General features: G+C 32.9%; 2 protein-coding genes across 3 annotated transcripts; both read left to right on the top strand.

Annotated features, from left to right (window-relative positions):
* The first annotated feature begins 1,266 nt into the window (after nt 1–1,266).
* Nucleotides 1,267–6,279, top strand: LOC104213505 (uncharacterized). 2 transcript variants are annotated; one of them, XM_009763026.2, is made up of 7 exons: nt 1,267–1,917; nt 2,089–2,169; nt 3,283–3,357; nt 5,057–5,101; nt 5,166–5,255; nt 5,373–5,474; nt 5,836–6,279. In XM_009763026.2, the coding sequence occupies exons 1-7, from the start codon at nt 1,423–1,425 to the stop codon at nt 6,013–6,015; spliced, it is 1,068 nt and encodes a 355-aa protein (XP_009761328.1). In that variant the 5' UTR covers nt 1,267–1,422; the 3' UTR covers nt 6,016–6,279. The 2 variants fall into 2 exon arrangements, with proteins under 2 accessions (XP_009761328.1, XP_009761329.1); XM_009763027.2 differs by lacking the exon at nt 5,057–5,101 and having other exon boundaries at nt 1,273–1,917.
* Nucleotides 6,280–13,654: 7,375 nt separating this feature from the next.
* On the top strand, nt 13,655–16,627 carry LOC104213127 (probable WRKY transcription factor 70). Its single transcript, XM_009762562.2, has 3 exons — nt 13,655–14,011; nt 15,513–15,617; nt 16,193–16,627. Exons 1-3 carry the CDS (start codon nt 13,707–13,709, stop codon nt 16,464–16,466), a joined length of 684 nt encoding a protein of 227 aa, XP_009760864.1. The 5' UTR covers nt 13,655–13,706; the 3' UTR covers nt 16,467–16,627.
* Nucleotides 16,628–20,075: the final 3,448 nt, after the last annotated feature.

The raw sequence follows: 20,075 nt of genomic DNA, 5'->3' as shown, positions 1-20,075 counted from the left end.
AATATTTTTGTATTATTATATTGACGCTCTGACGCACCATTTTAAGGGAGAGGTACCATGGTGTATGTTATTTGCTGATGATATAGTCCTGATTGATGAGACGCGAGGCGGTGTCGGCGAGGGGCTGGAGGTTTAGAGACAGACCTGGAGTCTAAAGGTTTCAAGTTAAGCAGGACTAAGAGAGAATACTTGGAGTACAAGTTCAATGACGTGACGGGGGAAACAGACAGTGACATGAGGCTTGATTCACAAGTCATCCATAAGAAAGGGAGTTTTAAGTATCTTGGGTCTATAATCCAGGGGAACGAAAAGATTGACGAGGATGTCACACACCGTATAGGGGCGGGATGGATGAAATGGAGGTTAACATATGGCGTCTTGATAAAAAGGTGCCACCAGAACTTAAAGGCAAGTTTTATAGAGCGGTGGTTAGACCGGCTATGTTGTATGGGGCAAAGTGTTGGCCAATCAAGAACTCTCATATCCAGAAGATGAAAGTAGCAGAAATAAGGATGTTGAGGTGGATGTGCAGGCATACTAGGTTGGATAAAATTAGGAATGAGGATATTCAGGCTAAGGTGGGGTAGGCGCCCATAGATGACAAAATGCGGGAAGCGAGGCTTAGATAGTTCGGGCACGTGCGGTGGAGAAGCCTTGACGCCCCGGTTAGGAGGTGCGAACGGTTGGCTTTGTCAGGTATGAGAAGCGGTAGAAACGGCCTAAGAAATATTGGGGATAAGTGATTAGACAGGACATGGCGCGACTCCAACTCACCGAGACATGACCTTAGATAGGAAGGCTTGGAGGGCGAGCATTAGGGTCGTAGGTTAGTAGGCAGTTGAACGTTTTTCTCCCCTGTTGAAGGTGTTAGGCTAGTTTGTAGTGTCTTGCTTTAGATTGTTAGTGGTACTTGGTGTGTTTGTATTATTTTCTGCTCCGATTGCCTAATACCTTTCTATTATTCTGATTATTGATATTGCATTTTCCATTTATTTATCTGATTCTTAGGTTGTTGGCACTGTCTTCTTGACGTATTGATTGTTATTGTTTCATTGCCTCTTTTTCATTTTCTTGTGCCGAGAGTTTTTCGGAAACAACTTCTCTATCTTCTGGGGTAGGGGTAAGGTCTGCATACAACACTACCCTCCCCAGACCCTACACGTGATATTATATTGGATTGTTGTTATTGTTGACTTGAGAAAAATTATAATATATAATACTTTTCGTATAATTTTAAATATTTAAATTTAAACTTTATATTAAATTAACTGAAGGGGCAGTAATCTTCTCTGGGGATGAGGAATTTTCATGAGCAAGCTCTCAAGCTGGCGCTCGCTTCGACGATAATGAAAAAGAATAGCCATGACTGACGAGTGGCTCAGATTTTAGCCGGAAAATTCCCTGAATTCCAACATTTTTGCAATGTGTAATTGCTTTTCTACTACCTTCTTTCCTCATTCATTTGGTTTCACTACATCCAAACTGGCCCACAAAACGCTACTCATCAATGGTATTCCTGACTTACTTCTCAATTCAGAACTTGGAATTAACAGGATACAGTTTTCCAGTGACTGTTTCAAACTGGGGAAAGCAAAAAGGAACTTAACCAAGTCGAGTCTGTTTAATTCCGATGAGTATGAATTTTCTGACGATTTATGGCTAAAGGACAAGGAAGAAACTGAAATTCCTCTTAGCGCAGCTCCAATAACAGATGAACAAGTGGAGAAGGGTGAATTAATGAAAAATGGTGCGGATTCTGTGGATGTGGAATCTAAATTGGACCGGCTGGAAAAGGGAATTGTGCGGAGGAGGAAGCAAATGATGAAAAGGTCGAATATGATTGCGAAGCAAGTGATCAGCATTCGTTCTGCTCTCAGCTTGGGCTTTGTTTCCCAGCTTTGGGTGGAGATAAATTCTGTACAGTTCGAAAGCCTTTCTAGTACTTCAATTTTGTCATATTTTGGGAAATGTTAGCATTTTCCTTTTATTCCATTCAAAATTTACTGAGCAATGTAGGAAAAGTTTGCAGCTTTCATAGGGTTATAACATATTAGCAACTGCAGTCCTCTGATTTATTTCCTATTTCAGTGGATTGTTTTCCTAGTTGAAGTGAGGCCAAACTTACTTTCTGGTGAGGTGGAGAAGTTTCTGCTGGAAGATGTCAAACAGGTAACTTTGTAAAAATTGTAGCTTTCCAATGCCTACATTTCTACCTCAATCTTGTAGCTCAGCCATTTAAGATTGTTCATAGTATTATCTTAGATAATTAGTCTGTCATTTGTACCCGGCGGATGCAATTTGCATACTTCCTCTGTTTCAATTTAGATGATACACTTTCCTAATTAGTCCATTCCAAAAATAATAACATATTTCTACAATTGGAAATAATTCAACTTTAAACTCTTCATTTTACCCTTAATGAGAAGCTTTTATAACCAGATGTCATTGCCCCACAAAGTTTTTACCCCTTATGCTTTTAACACCACAAGTTTCAAAAGTCTTTTTTTTCTTCTTAAACTCTGTGCCGAGTCAAACTACCTCATCTAAATTGATTTCTTTCCATATGCATAAGCCTTGAATCGGTGTTGGTGGAAGGTAGCAGGTAACCGGTGGAATAGTCGGGGTGCACGGAAGTTGGCCCTGACACCACCATCATAAAAAAAAGTTTATTTGACATTTGTAGGATATATCAAGGTTTGATTGCATATGATTTCCCTACTGCTAATGCAATTTCATCTTCATTATTAGGCCTGTTTAAGGAATGGAGTTTGCAGTTCCAGGATACCACCTTTCTTAGTTGCTTTTCCAAAGTAGTAAAAGTCTTTCAAACATCCTAATTCTGCTAACTAAAGTCGAGCTCAAAGGAACAGAAAAATAATAAAGCATTGTTCTAAAATGCTCTCTGGAATTGAGACAGGGCTGGAACTCCCACTTGGGCAGGGTGGGATGACGATCGAGCAATATTGCACGTGTGAAGATAGGTTATGCTGTTTGTGTTTTATTTGGAGCTAAACTTGAAAGAGTTTCTTTACCTTTAAGAAGCTTAAGAGATTTTCCTTTTAAGATATACTACTCAAAAGCCTCCACTTCATCAAAACATCCTGAAATTCTTTCAGAATGAGATAAAATCACGCACCTTAATCTGTTTGGCTTAGAGGGTACATAGATGGGGTTTTTCTCAGCTTTCAACCTTTTTCTGATTCCAAAATTTGTGTATTGCATTGATCCTCGGTAATTGCTCTTGGATAATGATTAACAATGTGTTTTCACTGATCATTGTAGGTTGGAGATGTTGTACTTGTTGAGGATGAGAGTGTGATGGAAAATGAATTTAAGCTTGTTGGACTGCAGACGTTGGTATGCTCTCTCACTTCTTATTGGTTCCTTTTGGAGATTACTGATATCCAGAGTAGCTCGGGAAGGTTTTTATTCATGCTCCTGGGCAGTTAACTTCTTACTGTGTGTCTGTGTCCGTGAACTAGAACTCTCTTTTCCATTGAACTGTTTGGCATCATATAAATGCTGCTAAACTATGCAAACACGGAACTCATTGTGTAGATTCATTCTATATTTCCATGTGATGAAAACCTTAATTCTTCAGTACTTATCGAACTAAAAAGTGGTTCATATTTAGACTTTGGTAAGTTTACAAAGCTTCAGTACTTAGAGTTTATTTGGCTGAAGGACTTTTAAATATTGATTTTTACTTCTAACTGGATATGAATAAATTACATAATTGATCTCTATTGTTAATAACCAGCTTAGTCTTTACAAGTCACTTTGCTTAATATCATGAGGAGAAAAAAGAAAACAAGAAGAAACAAAAAGGTATGAAAGCTATACTTGTAAATAACAATATAGAGACAGTGGTTCACTGGTTTATGTTTGACATTCATTGTTGTCCACCAAAACTCAAATGCAGCGAAATTTGGTTGATTTCTTTATAAATGTGAATAGTATTTGGTTTAGTTTTTTATTAATTGTGTCCCTCAAGCTCAAAAGCAATGAGTTTAGAGCAACTTATGGACAAATATGAATACTATTTGAAATTCAAACTAAATCCATAACAAGAAAAATTTGATGGTTATTAGTTTCTTTTCCAATTTCCAACTATACCCTAAAATGTTATCAGTACTGCCTAGCTTTTACCGGCGGTACTGGCAAAAAAAGCTTTTTTTTAACAGCTATGAAATCAAGTGCAGTACTGATCACATTTCACGGCTGGTAAAGTCAAGGACCATCTAGAAACTAGCTTTGAACATTGAGGACAGTTTCGGAATAAAATATAGTTTGAGAATCAGTGTATATCATTAATGATAGAGACCAATTTGGTTATTTACTCATGGAGTTTCATCCTTTTCCATTGAAAACTTCCTAGACTCTGGTCTCTGTCTGATGACTAAAATTGATCCGAGCAAGTCTAAAGAATTAGTCGAAACCTATAACATTGAGATTGAAGCACCTTACAAGTCAATCTTCTTCGGACTAATGGGAATGGCGTGAAGGATTCACAAGTGAAGGATACTGCCTGACCAAGTACACTATGATAGTTTTTTCTATTAAAAATTTGTCCATGTATGATTGGCTCACATCCTAGTCGGCTATGAGCCTCCTTCGGGCTCAGGCATGAAGGTGAAAACATATGGAGTTCCTAGGAACTGAATTTGCCCCGGGGAATATCAGTTCTTGGATTAAGATGCATAAGTTTGTTTTGGTGACTACTTGTACATTTAAAGAAAATGATTAATATTCAGTTTTAAATGGACTCGTGTATCTTTTATTCAGTTTTAGATAATATTAAAAAGAATGGCATTCCAGTGCATGTCATTCTTCATTCACTTTCCCCAACGATAAAGAGTTCAACTTGGATGCATTATCTTCCCCAGGCTTTCTGCCTCCTTAAAATCTTCATGGTTTTGCTGGAATATTTGAGAGAGTGCTTTCATGCTTATGGATTGCCACCTATCATTGTTTTCCTTTCCCCTTCTCTTTTCTTATATTTAGTGTATAGCCTTTGCTTCTTTCTTCAGTTTTTTTATATCTGTCTCTTCTGCAGGTGGGGTACAATGTTGTAACACCACGTCAACGAAATATTGGGAAGGTGATAAACTGCTTCACTTTTTCCAGTATCTGTATATACTGTAATAAATATTATTTTTCTGTAGGTTCGTGGCTATACCTTCAATATAAACTCGGGGGCTGTGGAATCTCTTGAGCTTGATTGTTTAGGAATATCCATAATACCATCCAGCTTGGTAGGTTCATACAAATGCATTTTCTTTTGGTGCAGCTACTTGTTGACGTCCTCCTATTTGTCATTCTAGTTAAAGTAGTGTGTTTTATTCTTGATACTTGCACTTGGTTTATGTCAGGTGAGCACCTATTGTCTATTTGTTGAGGATGTGGTCGACGTTTTATCAGACACCATTGTCGTGCAAGAAGCTGCAGTCTCACGCCTACAGAAACTTACTAAGGTACTTGGGAGTGTTCATGGTCAATAATCAATGTTAAAGGAGTAACTATTTACTTTTTGGTATTTTTCTTCAAAGTTCTATCTGAACTGGCTTATGAATACCTGTACTTTGGTTTGACCAAGAGAAGTGGGATGGCGAGTTCCTCACCACCCCACCCCACCCCCCAACCCCCACCGACCAAACATCCTCTTTTTTTTTTTCTTTCTGTAATCCAGCGTAAATAACAACTGACAGTGGATATGACCCTAAGCATAGTTGAATTGGAAAACAGAATCATGTGGTTGAGTCACAGTTGTGTTAAGTGCTACTTGATGGCAGCAAGTATTTATTATTCTAACCATATCATAACGACATTTGCCAGGGATTCTGGGATGCCCAGAAAACCTACTCTGCAGATGAAGTGGAAGATTACCGGGTCTTAAGAAACCCGCATGCTAATTCCCAGAATGGACGAAGCCGTAAAAGATCTTCAGGAAAAAAGTTAAGAAAGAAAATAAAAGAACTCACTGATGATTGGGAGCTCCCTATGGATTTCTTTTAGTCTGCTAGATTTCTTCACAATGTACATCACACCTAAAGGACACTGATTTCTCTATAATTATTGTCTCTACAGTTGCTGAGTAGATCTATTATTTTGAAGATTTTGTTTATCTAGCTTGTAATCTGTATAGTGTCTAATACAGTTGATGTAGATCCTGGTATATGGAACCAGATATTTCCGAGTTCATATAGCTAAATTTTATGATATAATAGGTAAATACTTACCCTCACCGAGTTATCTAGTAACGGCCAATTGGAGACCAAAGTGACCATCTGTATTTATTTGTTTCTTCTTGAATTTTTATGACACAATAGCAGTAGTTACCATTCTCCAATATTCCATATTTTGCAAGGACATGGAATTCTTGAATACCAGATTATACGTTATAAAGGTTACTTTATTTTATTATTGGGATTTGGGAATCCGGGGAAGAGTGAATGGGAGGCAAAAGAAAAGATTCAAGTGAGGGTTTATGAGATTCTTTGGAGTTTCCGTGTGACATGGTAAAATAAAGGAGAGATGCTAGGTGTATAAGTTAACAAGTCTTAGACCCTAGTAACGCATTTTAAAACTGGGCGAGCTTAGGCCCAAAACAAATAATATCACTAGTAGGCTGGTTTGTTACATATGGTATCAGAGGCACTTCCTGTGCAACCGATAGTGAGACAAACCTCAGTGAGAATGTTGAGTCCTAAGGGGTATATGTGACATCCTAGGCGATGGTGGGCACACCTTAGCCAGGACGCTGAGTCCTAAAGGAGTATATATGATATCCTAGACGAATCCCACATTAAGACACGGGAGATATGTTGGATGGATAAGTTAACAAGCCTTAGATCCTAATGACGTATTTTAAAATCGTGTGGGCTTAGGCCTAGAGCGGATAATATCACTAGTAGGCTGGGCAGTTTCATCCTAGTACCAAGAATGATCCCCTTTTTATATATAATGGTGGTGTTCAGATTAGCTTGCATGTACCTCTATTAATATCACTGGGTACTTGATATCTCTCACCAACATATGTAGTATCAGATAACTTGTTCATTAAAACTTAGACATATGAAAAGAAATAACCTAGTATTTAAGTCTCTATTGTGTGACGCATCTAATCCATTGGAATAAATGTAACACCACAGAAAATTTTTGAAGTACTTAAGCTATTAAGAAAGTTGATGTGCGCTAATTATATTATTTTGTGTGCAAAAGCGGACTATTAATATGATGGATATCAATTGGACATGATAATAAATGTACGGAGTGTATTATAAGTGATTTGGGGTCTAAAGAGAAGCCTAAGCCTAAGCCAAGTTGGAAAATTTCAAGATAGACTAAAATTCTAAATGAGCACGCACAAGATTACACTTTGGACGAGCATATCTACATATATATAAGGTGTTATATGATGAACAACCTATCAAATTAAAGGTCTTTGAGTCTAGTTTCTAACGCTTCAAACCGTTCATCAGTTGGACATTTGTACAAAAAGTTATGATTGATTTACTGAAGGCGGGTAATGCTATGTTTTGGGGCAGAGGCAAATCGTTGTTACCAAATGCGATTTATAAGTCGTATTCGACACCTGCGACTTACCTGGACAGATTACAAAAGGCGAGTTTCAGCCATTTTTAACACATTTGGAGCTATGGAGCTCGGATTGAAGCGATTTTTGAGGCGAATTTCACCATATGGATTGGGGTAAGTGATTCTAACTCAATTTTGCTTAAGATACATGAATCTATTGTTGTTTTTATCATGAAATTAGTGAATTGGGTTGAAAATGGTAGAAATTCTCTAGACCTTAGATTTAAGATTTGGAGGTCGATTTGTTCTTGGAATTTAGTAATTTTGGTATGGTTGGACTCGTGGTTGAATGAGCGTTCATATTTTGTAACTTTCGTCGGGTTCCGAGACGTGGGCCCCATGGGCGATTTTTGATCTAATTTCGGATTTTATTGAAAAATTTGGTATTTTCATATGGGATTGATTCCAATAATTTGTGTTGAATGTATGAATTATTTGTGGCTAGATTCGAAAAATTCAGAGTTGGATAATCGAGGAAAAATGTCTATTATTGGATTGAGATAGCGTGATTTGAGGTAAGTATCTTGCCTAACCTTGTGTGGGGGAATTTTCCCTTAGGCATTGAGTCTTATGTGGAAATTGTGTGATTGAAAACCATGAACGCGAAGTGACGAGTACGTACTTGGTTTATATGTGCAAATTATATTGGTTAAAATTCGTAGACAACCTTATGTATTAAATTGAAAAATTGTTGGGACTTATTAAATCTCTTATTTGTCATGTCTCATTCCTTATTTGTCTAGATTATTTTTATATGATAATTTGGTGCGATTGCTACTTGACTTTTATGTGAACTCTATGTTTGTTTGAGTTGCTATTTTTATGGAAATAATTTTCATTATTGATTTTATCTACATACAATTTAAATGAGAAGTTTAGTTAATAAGATGAATAAATCTATTTATTTCATGAAGTTGTGAATTAAAAAAAAGTGTTATCCCTTGATGAATTTCTTTTCAGTTCATGTTGTTGAGATTGATATTGAGTTATAAATGCTATAAATCATACTGAGGCGAAGTGTTAAATTGTGAAACATTATTTTGTTGAGTTTTCACTCCCAGATATTTTGTTAGAATTTTTGTGCGTATTATGACCGAGTCGTGGGCTTCTTATTGTGGAAAAATAATGTATTGTTGATTTATGTGGCAAGTTGTAATATTTGGGCACCTAATATGCAATTTGTGATATGTTGTAATATTTGAGCACTTGACGTGAAATTTATGATATGTTGTAAGATTTGAGCACTGGATGTGAAATTTGTGATATGTTGTAATATTTGAGCACTTGATATGTAATTTGTGATATGTTTTGATATGTAATCACTTGAGGTGCAAGTTGTATTATGATGCGATAATTGGGCATTTGAGGTGCAAGTTGTATTATGCTGTGATATTTGGGCACTTGAGGTGCGATTTGTGAAATATTGTGATATTGATACGCATGCGGTGATATAAGGCCAGGGTATTAAAACGCATGCGGTGAGATAAGGGTGACTTGAAACGCGTGGCTAGTAGGGGAACTACTAGAAGTCATGCGATGTGATAAGGGTGGCTAAAACGCTGGATGCTATTTCGGGAAAAAATATTTTCTTTAAAATTATATGTGAAGGCTCCCGTGGTGATATAAGGAAAAGAGATATTGTGAGTTTATTTATGATTTGGGACTACGAGGCGGTACCTCGGGAGTGCCCCGTTGATATTTCTTTATTTATGTTCTTGTCTTTTGTGATTTTATTTCATTAATATGTAAATTCTTGTCTTCTTCCGTGATGTACTAGTTGACTTTATGATTATGTGTTTTGCGCTCCTTATTGCTTTGTGTTGGCTTTAACTTTTTAGTACGAGACTTTGAAGATTTATATTTTTGGTTTTTAGTGATTTTCAATGATTGAGTTGTTTTAAATAAAAGAAAGTACTATTATGTTTTAAATTAATAAGTTTTACATCCAAATCAATAGTTTATATGATGCTTTAATTTAAGTGCAATGTCATTTTCTTCACTCAAACTATTTGTAAAGTAAATTGGTCGTGCATATTTTTGTATATATTGATATTTTTGGCACGTGAGTTGTCCGTGCAGTTGTGATAGAAATATGAGCACGAGGTGCCGTGGAAATATAAAAGTGGGCTGAGGCCCGTATTACGAAAAATATGAAGGTGGGCTGAGACCCGTATTTTTATGATTGTGAAATGAGGTGTCACAATGTGACTTTTATTTAAAAGAATTATATTCAAAATATTATTTCAAAGAATTAGATTCGAAGGATATTTATTTGAAGGAAGAATATTCGAAATATATTTATTGGTAAGTATTATATTCTAAAGATTATTATTTGGAAAACTTTTAGACGAAAGATGTGTAATTGAAGGACTTGATTAAATGGTTGTACTTGTAATCATAATTTGTTAAACAATATTTTTGGTGTTCTTGTTGTCCTGCTATGTATGTCACTTGTTGATTATGAAAGATTTGTAATTGAAGGACTTGATTAAATGGTTGTACTTGTACTCATTATTTATTAAGCAATATTTTTGTTGTTCATGTTGTCCTGCTGTTTATATCACTAGTTGATAATTGTTGCTATCATTGCTATTTGTTTCCTATTATTTTGGTATGCTATATTGCACAGGTTATTAGATGTGTCTTGACTGTACCTCGTCACTACTCCACCGAGGTTAGTCTTGATACTTACTGGGTACCGATGTGGTGTACTCATACTATACTTCTGTACATTTTTTTTTATGTACAGAGCCAGGTATTAGAGATATAGGACTCGGACATAGTTAGAGATTGATCGCAAGGATTCAAGGTAGAGCTGTCTTTCCCTTTTATCGTACTATCATATATTATTCGAACAGTATTGTATATTTAATTTTCTTCAGATCATTTCATGTATTCAGTTAGAGTTCGCGACTCAGTACTACCAATCTTGGGGGGTTGTATCTTTATTTTCGTTGTTGGTTTTGATTATCTATTTTAAAAAAAATGACTTGAATTGTTATTATAATTGGCTTACTTAGTCTTAGATATTAAGTGCCATCACGACTCATATGGTGGGATTTTGGGTAGTGACAATAAAATTGCAAAAAGAATTTGAATCTGATCTTGTTTTCTACCTTTCCTGATATTAGTGGCTCAAAAGTCATTGGAACTTTCTTATATTTGGCGGAATATTTCCTAACGTCTACAAGGGAGCATTATGTCACAAGTCATCGCATGATGCTCCACTAAAACCAATATTATCTTCTAACATTTCTAATCCATTTTAACTCATGGTCTGTTTGGCCCGGAGAAATCAGTTTATTTTGAAAAATAGTTTGTGTTTGGCTAATCAATTTAAAAAATACTTTTGAACAATAATTTGTATTTTATAATTTATTAAGTTTGAAATTAAAATTTTACCCTTAATGATATATTTTTATAATCAATGCCATAATATATATATTTAAGACCACAATTTTTAAAGATACTTTTAGAAAGCGTTTGGACTCAAAAGTTGTGATTTTTGAAAAAAAAGAGTAATATTTAAAATTAAGTTGAAAAATGATATTTGGAGTACAGTTCTGTGAGTGACGAATTTTTTTTTCTTAATTTTGAACTAAAAAATCTGCTAACACTTAGACATGGGCAAACACATTTTTGAAAATATTTTCGAAAACAAAAAATCTATGCACAATGGGTCCTTAATATGTAACAAAAGTCTTATGTCGAACATGGTTATATAAAATAGTACAAAGGCAATATATTACGTTAGGTATAATCAATCCAAATCAGTATTCTCTCTCTCTTTTTTTTTTTTTTAAATTACAAATTGCATGTGAAATTATGCGGAAAGAGCATGTATGAAAACCATAGGTACTACTATGTCATTTTTTATAATTATCAGGCATGTCTTTTATATTTTTGGCCAAATACATATACAAACCATTAAACTTGGCCCAATTTTTTATTTTGGCACTTTAACTCAGCCTTGTTCCATTTTGGCCCTCCAACCTCATTTCTTTTGTTTCACTTTGACACAAAATTTTTTCTCCCAGGTCAAAATGTAGCGCGTGCAAATACCCAGGTGCTACCCCCACCCAATTCCCCCCTCCTCCCCGCAATTTTTTTTTTTGTAATTTCAAATTATTATTTTTTTCATTTTTTCTGCCCACATCCCGGGGAAAAAATATTTTTTATATATATTTTTAGTAATAATTACGGGTTCAACTGAACCATAACTTTCGACGCGGAGTAAAAATTTGTAAGTAAAAATTCATTAAAATTGTAAAAAAAATAGATATAAACCCATAACATTTAAAAACATAATGGGTTCTTTTGTTCTACTTTGACACAAAAACTTTTATCCCAGGTAAAAATGTAGCGCAGACAAATACCCAGCTGCTACCCCCACCCCACCCCCCGCAAAAAAAAAATTGTAATTTCAAATTATTATTATTTTCGTTTTTTCTGCCTCCCTGTGGGAAAAATATTTTTTTTTTATATATTTTCAATAATAACTACGGGTTCAACTGAACCCATAATTTTCGACGCGGAGTAAAAATTTGTATGTAAAAATTTATTAAAATTGTAAAAAAAATAGATATAAACTCATAACTTTAAAATATAATGGGTTCAATGTTAAAAATATTAAAATTGAATCCATAATTAAATTCTGGATCCGCCTCTACGTTGGGAGTATGAAATTTGGCTTAAAAAATGGCTTTCACGCGCCTACAAGGGTGAGACAAATCACACATTGAATCTAGTCCGCTTTTGTGTCAAAGTAAAACAAAAGAAATCGCGCCCAATTTTAATGGACCAAAATTGGAGGGCCCAGCTTTTGTGTCGAGTTGAAGGGCCAAAATAGAAGAAGCTATGATCAAATGACAAAATAAAGAAATTGGGCTAATTTTAATGGACTGTCTATGTATTTGACATATATTTTTCGTGGTCCCCAATTTCCAAGGATAAGGAAGTGTCACGCCTCGAATTCCACCTTATGCTTGACTAAACCACTAATTAATTATTCTTAAGCGTCAGTTAAACCGCCGGAGTGGATGACGATATTAGGCTGACAACAAATGAATACGTCATCAGCAACGTGTACCTCTCTTTTACGCTCTTCAAAGCGCGTAGGAAATCTCTATCCATTGAGAGAAGTTTTATCGTGTGCTTCATGCAACTGATATTTGTGTGATAAATGTCCCTAATCTTACACTTTTGAATCCACAAAATTTGGATCCACAAAATTACGAGACAAAAAAAAAAAAAATACTTCATCATACAATTAGTGTTAGTTGTATGAGATACAAAATAAAATTTTTCATCCATTTCTATGCAAAGCCAAAAGTGATCCAATACTTTTTTTAATTTTTTTTTTCTTTTTACGGGAGAATTTTCACCAATATCGCTAAACCGTAATTCTTACTTAATGGCGTCGGTAACATATTTCATCTACATAATTGAATTAAAATTTAAATTTAAAATTTATGAGTTCTGAAGTTTATTATATTTACATATTTTATAAATTTCTCAAAAGATATATATAAAATTTGAATCAAATTTAATGAGTTCTGTCGAACCCATACTTTCATGCAGACCCGCTCCAAATAATCAATATCTTCACAATCAACCTAGTTTTCTCAAAGTGAGGCTAGCGACAGAGTAATTTTTTTTTTTATCAAGAACATTCAAAATATTAAAAAGTAAACAGACAAATAAGCCAAGAGATTCAACATAAACTATTTATACATAAAAAATAATTTTGATCTTATATATAATGTAATTTTTCGACAGGATTCGAACCTCCTTCCGCCACTGCACAAGACATAAATATTTAATTTCTAAATTGTATAAATTTACCGATTAAGTTTAAATTCTAAGAGATCCAATATAATTGTAGGTTCATGAACCATAACCATAACTGTCTAATCACAACAGTTAATAACAAAAACGATCTCAATCAATGCGCGTGGGTTTTGTCTTTCCACAAGGTAAGGACGAATTTTCCAAGCAACTTTCCTCTAAAGTTTAATCAAATCCTTTTACTTATAAATGAAGCCTTCACGTCTCTTCACTTGTTTCTCAGTGCTAGTTAATTACTTCAGCTAATAGCAACGTAGTAATAAATGGAGCCTGAAAATTACACACAGTCTCGTCTGGAAAAGGTAACGGAAAAGTTGAATCGCGGCCGGGAACTCACGCGCCGGCTAAGAGAAATGATAAAGAAACCTGAAGCACGCGCCGGAGATGGATCTGTAATATTGACCGAGGAATTGGTGGGGAAAATCATGAGTTCATTTTCTGAGACTTTATCGATACTAAGATCTAACGAATGCAGCGAAGTTTCTCAAATTCTGAAGTCGACTGAAGACTCAAGTGGTAGTTGCAAGACTTCGTCACTGAAAGATCGACGAGGACACTACAAAAGAAGGTGATTTTACTATTCTTAGTATTTCGATTTCCTTTTATATGATATTATTTGATTGAGCATGATTTTTTTTTTTGAAACTTATTATTTAAAACAAGCTTTAGAAATTTATATGACTATAAATTATCTGATTAAGAATATAATAAAATAATTTAAGTTAAATTATTTTTAAATATAAAAATATGTCATTTTTTATTTAGATGGAATATAAAGAAAAAAATGTTATATAAATTGAGACAACACAACAACAATAACATATCTTGGCGGATGTAAGATTTTCGCTAAGAGAGTTCAAAAAAGAAAAAAGTTGAAAATAATTATAGCTAGCGCAAATTGAACCATGAACTGGTTTTGAATACCCTTGACCTGTAAGCTACTTTTTCTGGTTGTGTCAGGGGATTCAAAACTTAATATATAGAAATAAAAGACAAAATTTTTATAGATAGGTTATTTGTGACAGATCCTTGATAGCAAAAAATATTTTTAAAATAGGCGTGTCACATAAATTAAGACGTAAGAACTATAGTATTTTATGGCTACAAAAGCATGCTATTAAATGTCAAATGGAAAATTTTAAAATTAAAAGTTTTTAAATATAGAAAGTTGTTATTAGTATTATTTTGGCATAGACTAGAAAGAAGTGGAATAAATGAACAAGTACTTCTTATAGCAGTATCTTATAGGGTATTATAGGCTTTTACGAGTAGTGACACAAAGATTATTCCACGTTTTAGCAAGTTCTATTCTTTGGATTTGATGGTCTACTAGTCATTTACTTCTTATTTATAGCATGTTTGGCCAAATTTTTAAAATTAATTTAATTAAAAAGTATTTTTTTCAAAATTAATTTTTTTATAAAGTGCTTTATTTAAGAAGTAATTTGTTTTTGGCTAATTAATTTGAAAAATATTTTTGAGCAATAATTAGTGTTTGATCAAGGTTTTAAAAGTGCTACAAGTATATTTTTTAAAAAGCAATTTTAGGAAGAAATAATTTTTTCTGCTTTTAAAAAATTATTTCTGAGAGTAAAATATTTTTGACCAAAAAGAAGTTTGATCAAATGGGCAATTAGTTAACTAGAAGGAAATTTGGTTGGATTCGTTTATGCCCATTGACAGTTTTATCCTTTAACTCAACCTAAAAATACAAAAATGTGGAAGACAAGATTTTAAGAGCATTTTGGTATCGAAAAATGACTTTATTTTTGAATTGTTGTTGAATAAGATATACTAAAAGGATAATTTGATGGGAAAATGACACTGTATAGCTGCTTTTTAAATAATAGCCAACAAAAAAATATATTTTTTGTATATATACATTTTGGTATATTATATACAAAAATTATATATTTTTAGCTACTGAATGTGAATAGTTTCTGGCACGGGCTAGAAGTGATAAAACCCTTAGATTGATCCTGGTACTGTTTATACGAAAGTTTAAGATGAGTGAAATTTTAAGTTAAATATAAATTTCTAACAAATGATTTTTCAACATTTTGATACAGGAAAACTTTAGAGACAACCATTAACGAAACCTCAACTTTAGTGGATGATGGCCATGCATGGAGAAAATATGGTCAGAAGCACATTCTCAATGCCAAATATCCAAGGTTTGAGTCACCATCTTCACATTTTGTTAAGCACAAGTATTTTTTTATAACAATAGTGTCCGAGCCAATTTGCAAGCACTTCGTCTAATTTCACCCTTATTTTTAGACGCGGACCAGGGATTTGAAAGTTGTATAGGCACCATTGTTAAATAAAAATTTGATTAAATATTGGAGTCGGAATCAAACCCAAACATGCATTAAAAGTTAAGTTTTGCCCCCTAAATCGACTAATGCTCGCAGTTGCCTACAATTTAACTTATGGTTCCGTTCAAAATATATACTTTTATTAAAATCGATACACACACGCATATATGTATATGCATGCATACATTTTTCCGAAGTTACTGAGGGCGACTGTACCTCCTATCCGAAGGGTAGGTTCTCCCTGCATATACCTGTTATCTTTCACCGGATAGGTATTAGGTAACGTTGTCTACCAACACTTGCACATTTTTTTATATTAAGCACAATTGTCGATAATCAAGAAAGCTGTATTTTAGTTACCTGTATATATATAATTTCTTTATGTTTTTGGAAAATTATAGTGATTGACATATGAATAAAAAATTATGCAGGAACTACTTTAGGTGCACTAATAAATTTGATCAAGGATGCGAAGCAAACAAACAGGTGCAAAGAATTCAAGAAAATCCGCCACTATTTCGAGTCACGTACTATGGTCATCACACATGCAAAACTTTTCCTAAGGTTTCTCAAATGATCTGTGATTCACCAACTGATGAAGATTCTTCAGTTCTACTTAACTTTAATTCTACCAGTAATCATCACCATTTTTTGGATTTGATGGAGGGAACTGTTGATTTTGTGGATTTATCTTTTGAATTTTAAACATTAATTAGGTTCGATCTCTTTTTCTTAATTAATTTCTCGTGTAATGGGGGAAGATATATGTGGTTCAGAATAGGTGTAAATGTTTTGTATAATGTTGATGTATAGTTTGTAGCAAAGCACTAGTTGGTTTGGAATGAGAATAATTTTTGCTTCTAACATATATTTCTTTTCTATTGTTTGTTGTGAATGATGTAACACTCTGTTCAAAAGACTTAGTTAGCGTTTGGTCATAGATTCCCAAATTTGTTTTGAAAAATCTGATTTGGGTGAGGTTTGGTTTGAAATGAAAATGTGTTTGGACATACGTTTTCAAAACATATTTCCCAACTTTATTTTGGAAAAACATGTATATAATTCCCAAGTTTTGGGATTTTGGCCCAAAATCAGTAATTGGGGTGATTTTGGGATTTTGTAAAAATGTAGCCAAAATTTATGGCCAAACATGAGTTTGCCAAATAAATCCCAAATTTATTTTGGTAAAACTCATGGCGGCGTTTGGACACAATAATTGTAAAAATTCAAAAAAAGTGAATTGTTTTTTCAAGTAAAAATAGTATTTAAAAACTAGAGTTGTATTTGGACGTAAATATAATTTTAGGTTATTTTATAAGTTTTGTGAATGATTTGAGTAAAGAGTGAAAATTTTATAGCCAAGCACTGAATTCGGAAAAAAAGAAAAAGAAATTCTTATGTGGCTCTTAAACTAGTGATTTGATGTATGTATATACGAATACAATTATACAAATGTGCATTAATAGCGTTTGTTCGCTTTCTTTTGTTCATTATTTACTTTTTCTTTGTAAATTTAATAACATACATAGAGTTGATATATTCTTCAAAATCTTATCTTTACTCATAAAATTATCTTTTTTTTGTTGGTTTAGTACATGTCATTCGGTTTTTATTTAAACTAGTCAACGCACATACCCTATCTTAATAAATATAGGTATAAAATAATTGAAACTTGAATTATAAAATAAAGTGTAAAAATCGTAAACATAAAAAGCATTTACCATATATAGCTAACTCAATAAAGAAAAAACTACAAAAAAAAAAGTCCTCAGTCATTAGTCATTATGCTCAACTTAAGAAAATGTATACTTTTATAATTGCACCAAATAAATTTCATAAATTATCATATTTCTTTTTGAGTTACCAAAGTTGTACTCACTACAAAGAATGCATATTTAAATTCTACGAACTTTATTATGAAGCGATAAATTAAATTAATTTTAGGTGTATTGTATATTTGTTTGTACTCACATGATTTATATAAATAATTCTCAAAATTACAACAAATAAGAAAATAATTTATATAACAATTAAATAACTAAGAATAATTTTTTTTAATTATGTCAAAACTTTGACAATTAATTTAATTATCATCAAAATTTTAATATTAAAATAATAATTAAATAACAATAATAATCGAGAGTATATCCCAAAGATGTCATTAGATCTTTGTAAAATAAAACTTGTTCGACAAACATCTTTGTAGAATCACATAATTATTATTTTTGTGATTCTTTATCTGTATCAAACAACATACTCATATTTAAGCTTCCGGTCATCCCATAAGAATGCTAGATTATACAATTTGAGCACTAACAATATTAATTGTAAAATATTAAGATATTATGCTCGAAAAAACAGAAATCTTAATAGCACAATGCTTCAACATAACCTTGATTTAGGTCAACTAATTTTTATTAAATTAGCAATTTTTGTGATATATAAATACGAAAGTACCTTTGGTCATGAGTACAAAATTTATAAAGCCACATAAAAAGTAATATTAAGATGTTTCTTTTATTTTTTATTTGTTATATTGATAATCTTGAATGAATATTCACATTTATTAAACAAAAATGTCATGATAAACATAACATAATATTTTTCGAGTTTTTACTTTGTTAAAGATCAATTGAACCTAGTTTTGGAATAATAATTGCGACATTGGGATCGAACAGTCTTTTGGTTGGAAATAAATGAAGAAATTACACTCTATGTCACTTGGCCCACTATCCTAACAAAATACCGCCCATATTTTTCCTTCTTACCCGGTATGGCCCAGTTCTATATTGTTGAAATTTTTTTTCACTGATTAGCCATCGCCGCCCCCACTCTTTTTCTTTATGCAGAGGAAATTTTTCGATTCCCAAATTCTCTTTCAGACTTTCTCCCCATCCTACTTTCTCTTTCATTTTCAATCTCTTGCTCTTTCATTTTCAATCTCTTGCTCCCCACCCCACTGTATTTGTCGTCGACTAAATTTTCTGGGCGCAAAGGAAAGAGATTGAGCTGTTGAGAATTCTGATGATCATGAGTGCTAGCGGTGGACGTTACCGGTATATGATCTGACAGTTGAGATTTTTTAGGAGAAAACTTGGGTTTTCTCCGCTTGCCTTTGGTTTTAGATTTACGATTTTTCTTGCCCATGGACATACTCAGATCCCTTCACTTGTTCTTCTTGGTTTTTACACAGCGGCTCAATAGAATAAGTTCTTGTTCTTCTAAGTTATGAAATCTCCTTTTTCTTTTTGGTAATTTTGCTTGTTCTTCTCCTTCTTCTTCTTCTTCTCACTTTAAATAACTTCTGAAGGGAGGAAGAATGATGTATATGTTGTATATACATATATATACGTTGTATAATCATGTATATTTGTGGGTATTCTCATAGTTATACAGAATTATACATGATTATACACAAGTATACAAGATTATACATAATTATAACCATGTATATTTGTGTGTATAACAATGTATATAAGGTGTTTAATAATGTAAATTTTTATTTTTTCCAGTGAAATAAGAATTTCCCTTACAAAACTTTAAATTTTGCAAAAAAATATAAAAATAAAATTATAGACTCTAAGAATGAATATATTTTTATTTTTTACTTTAAGAATGAAAATGGGAAAAGGGTAAAGATAAAAATGAAAGAAAAAAGTAAAATTTGATTTAGGCGTTTTGGGTGTAGTTGATGAAGTTGTGGGTTAGGCGGCTGAAAATTATTTGTGGGCTACCGCATGAAAACTATATTTGTGGGTTAGGAAGCTAAAAAGTACTTTCCCCAAATGTACTTATGTGAAATTATCCCTAAATAAATTTATAGATAGGTTTTTCTATTAAAGAAATTAATTGTTTTTTGACTCTTTAACTAAAGAAAGCCCTAATTCGAAAAAGGAAGAAATATGAAGACTCCTAAATATAGAGAAACTTCCTTTGTACGAATTGTAAGCGATTGAATTCTAGAATTGAAAGGAATTGAAATCAATATTATAAATATTAGAGGAATAATAAAATAATGATTATTTCTAAATAGTAGGGAATTAATTAAATTACTATTACTAAATATTAGGAAAATAATAAAATGACTATTTTATCTAATATGAGCTCTACTATAAAAGGGTAAAAAAGACGAACGATATTTCGCTAAGGGCCTTCGTGCTTTTAATATAACACTAGTTACTATGTACGTGCGTTGCACGTAAATATTTAGTCGGAACTTTTATGTGAAAGAACAACTAACTAAATTTAGCAAAAATTATTTACAAGATGATATAACCATTGTAAAGTAATTAATGTGATAAAAATACAACAATC

This window comes from Nicotiana sylvestris, chromosome 12, assembly GCF_000393655.2.
Source record: "Nicotiana sylvestris chromosome 12, ASM39365v2, whole genome shotgun sequence".
Classification (NCBI taxonomy): Eukaryota; Viridiplantae; Streptophyta; class Magnoliopsida; order Solanales; family Solanaceae; genus Nicotiana; species Nicotiana sylvestris.
This window is presented reverse-complemented; position numbering and strand designations above follow the sequence as displayed.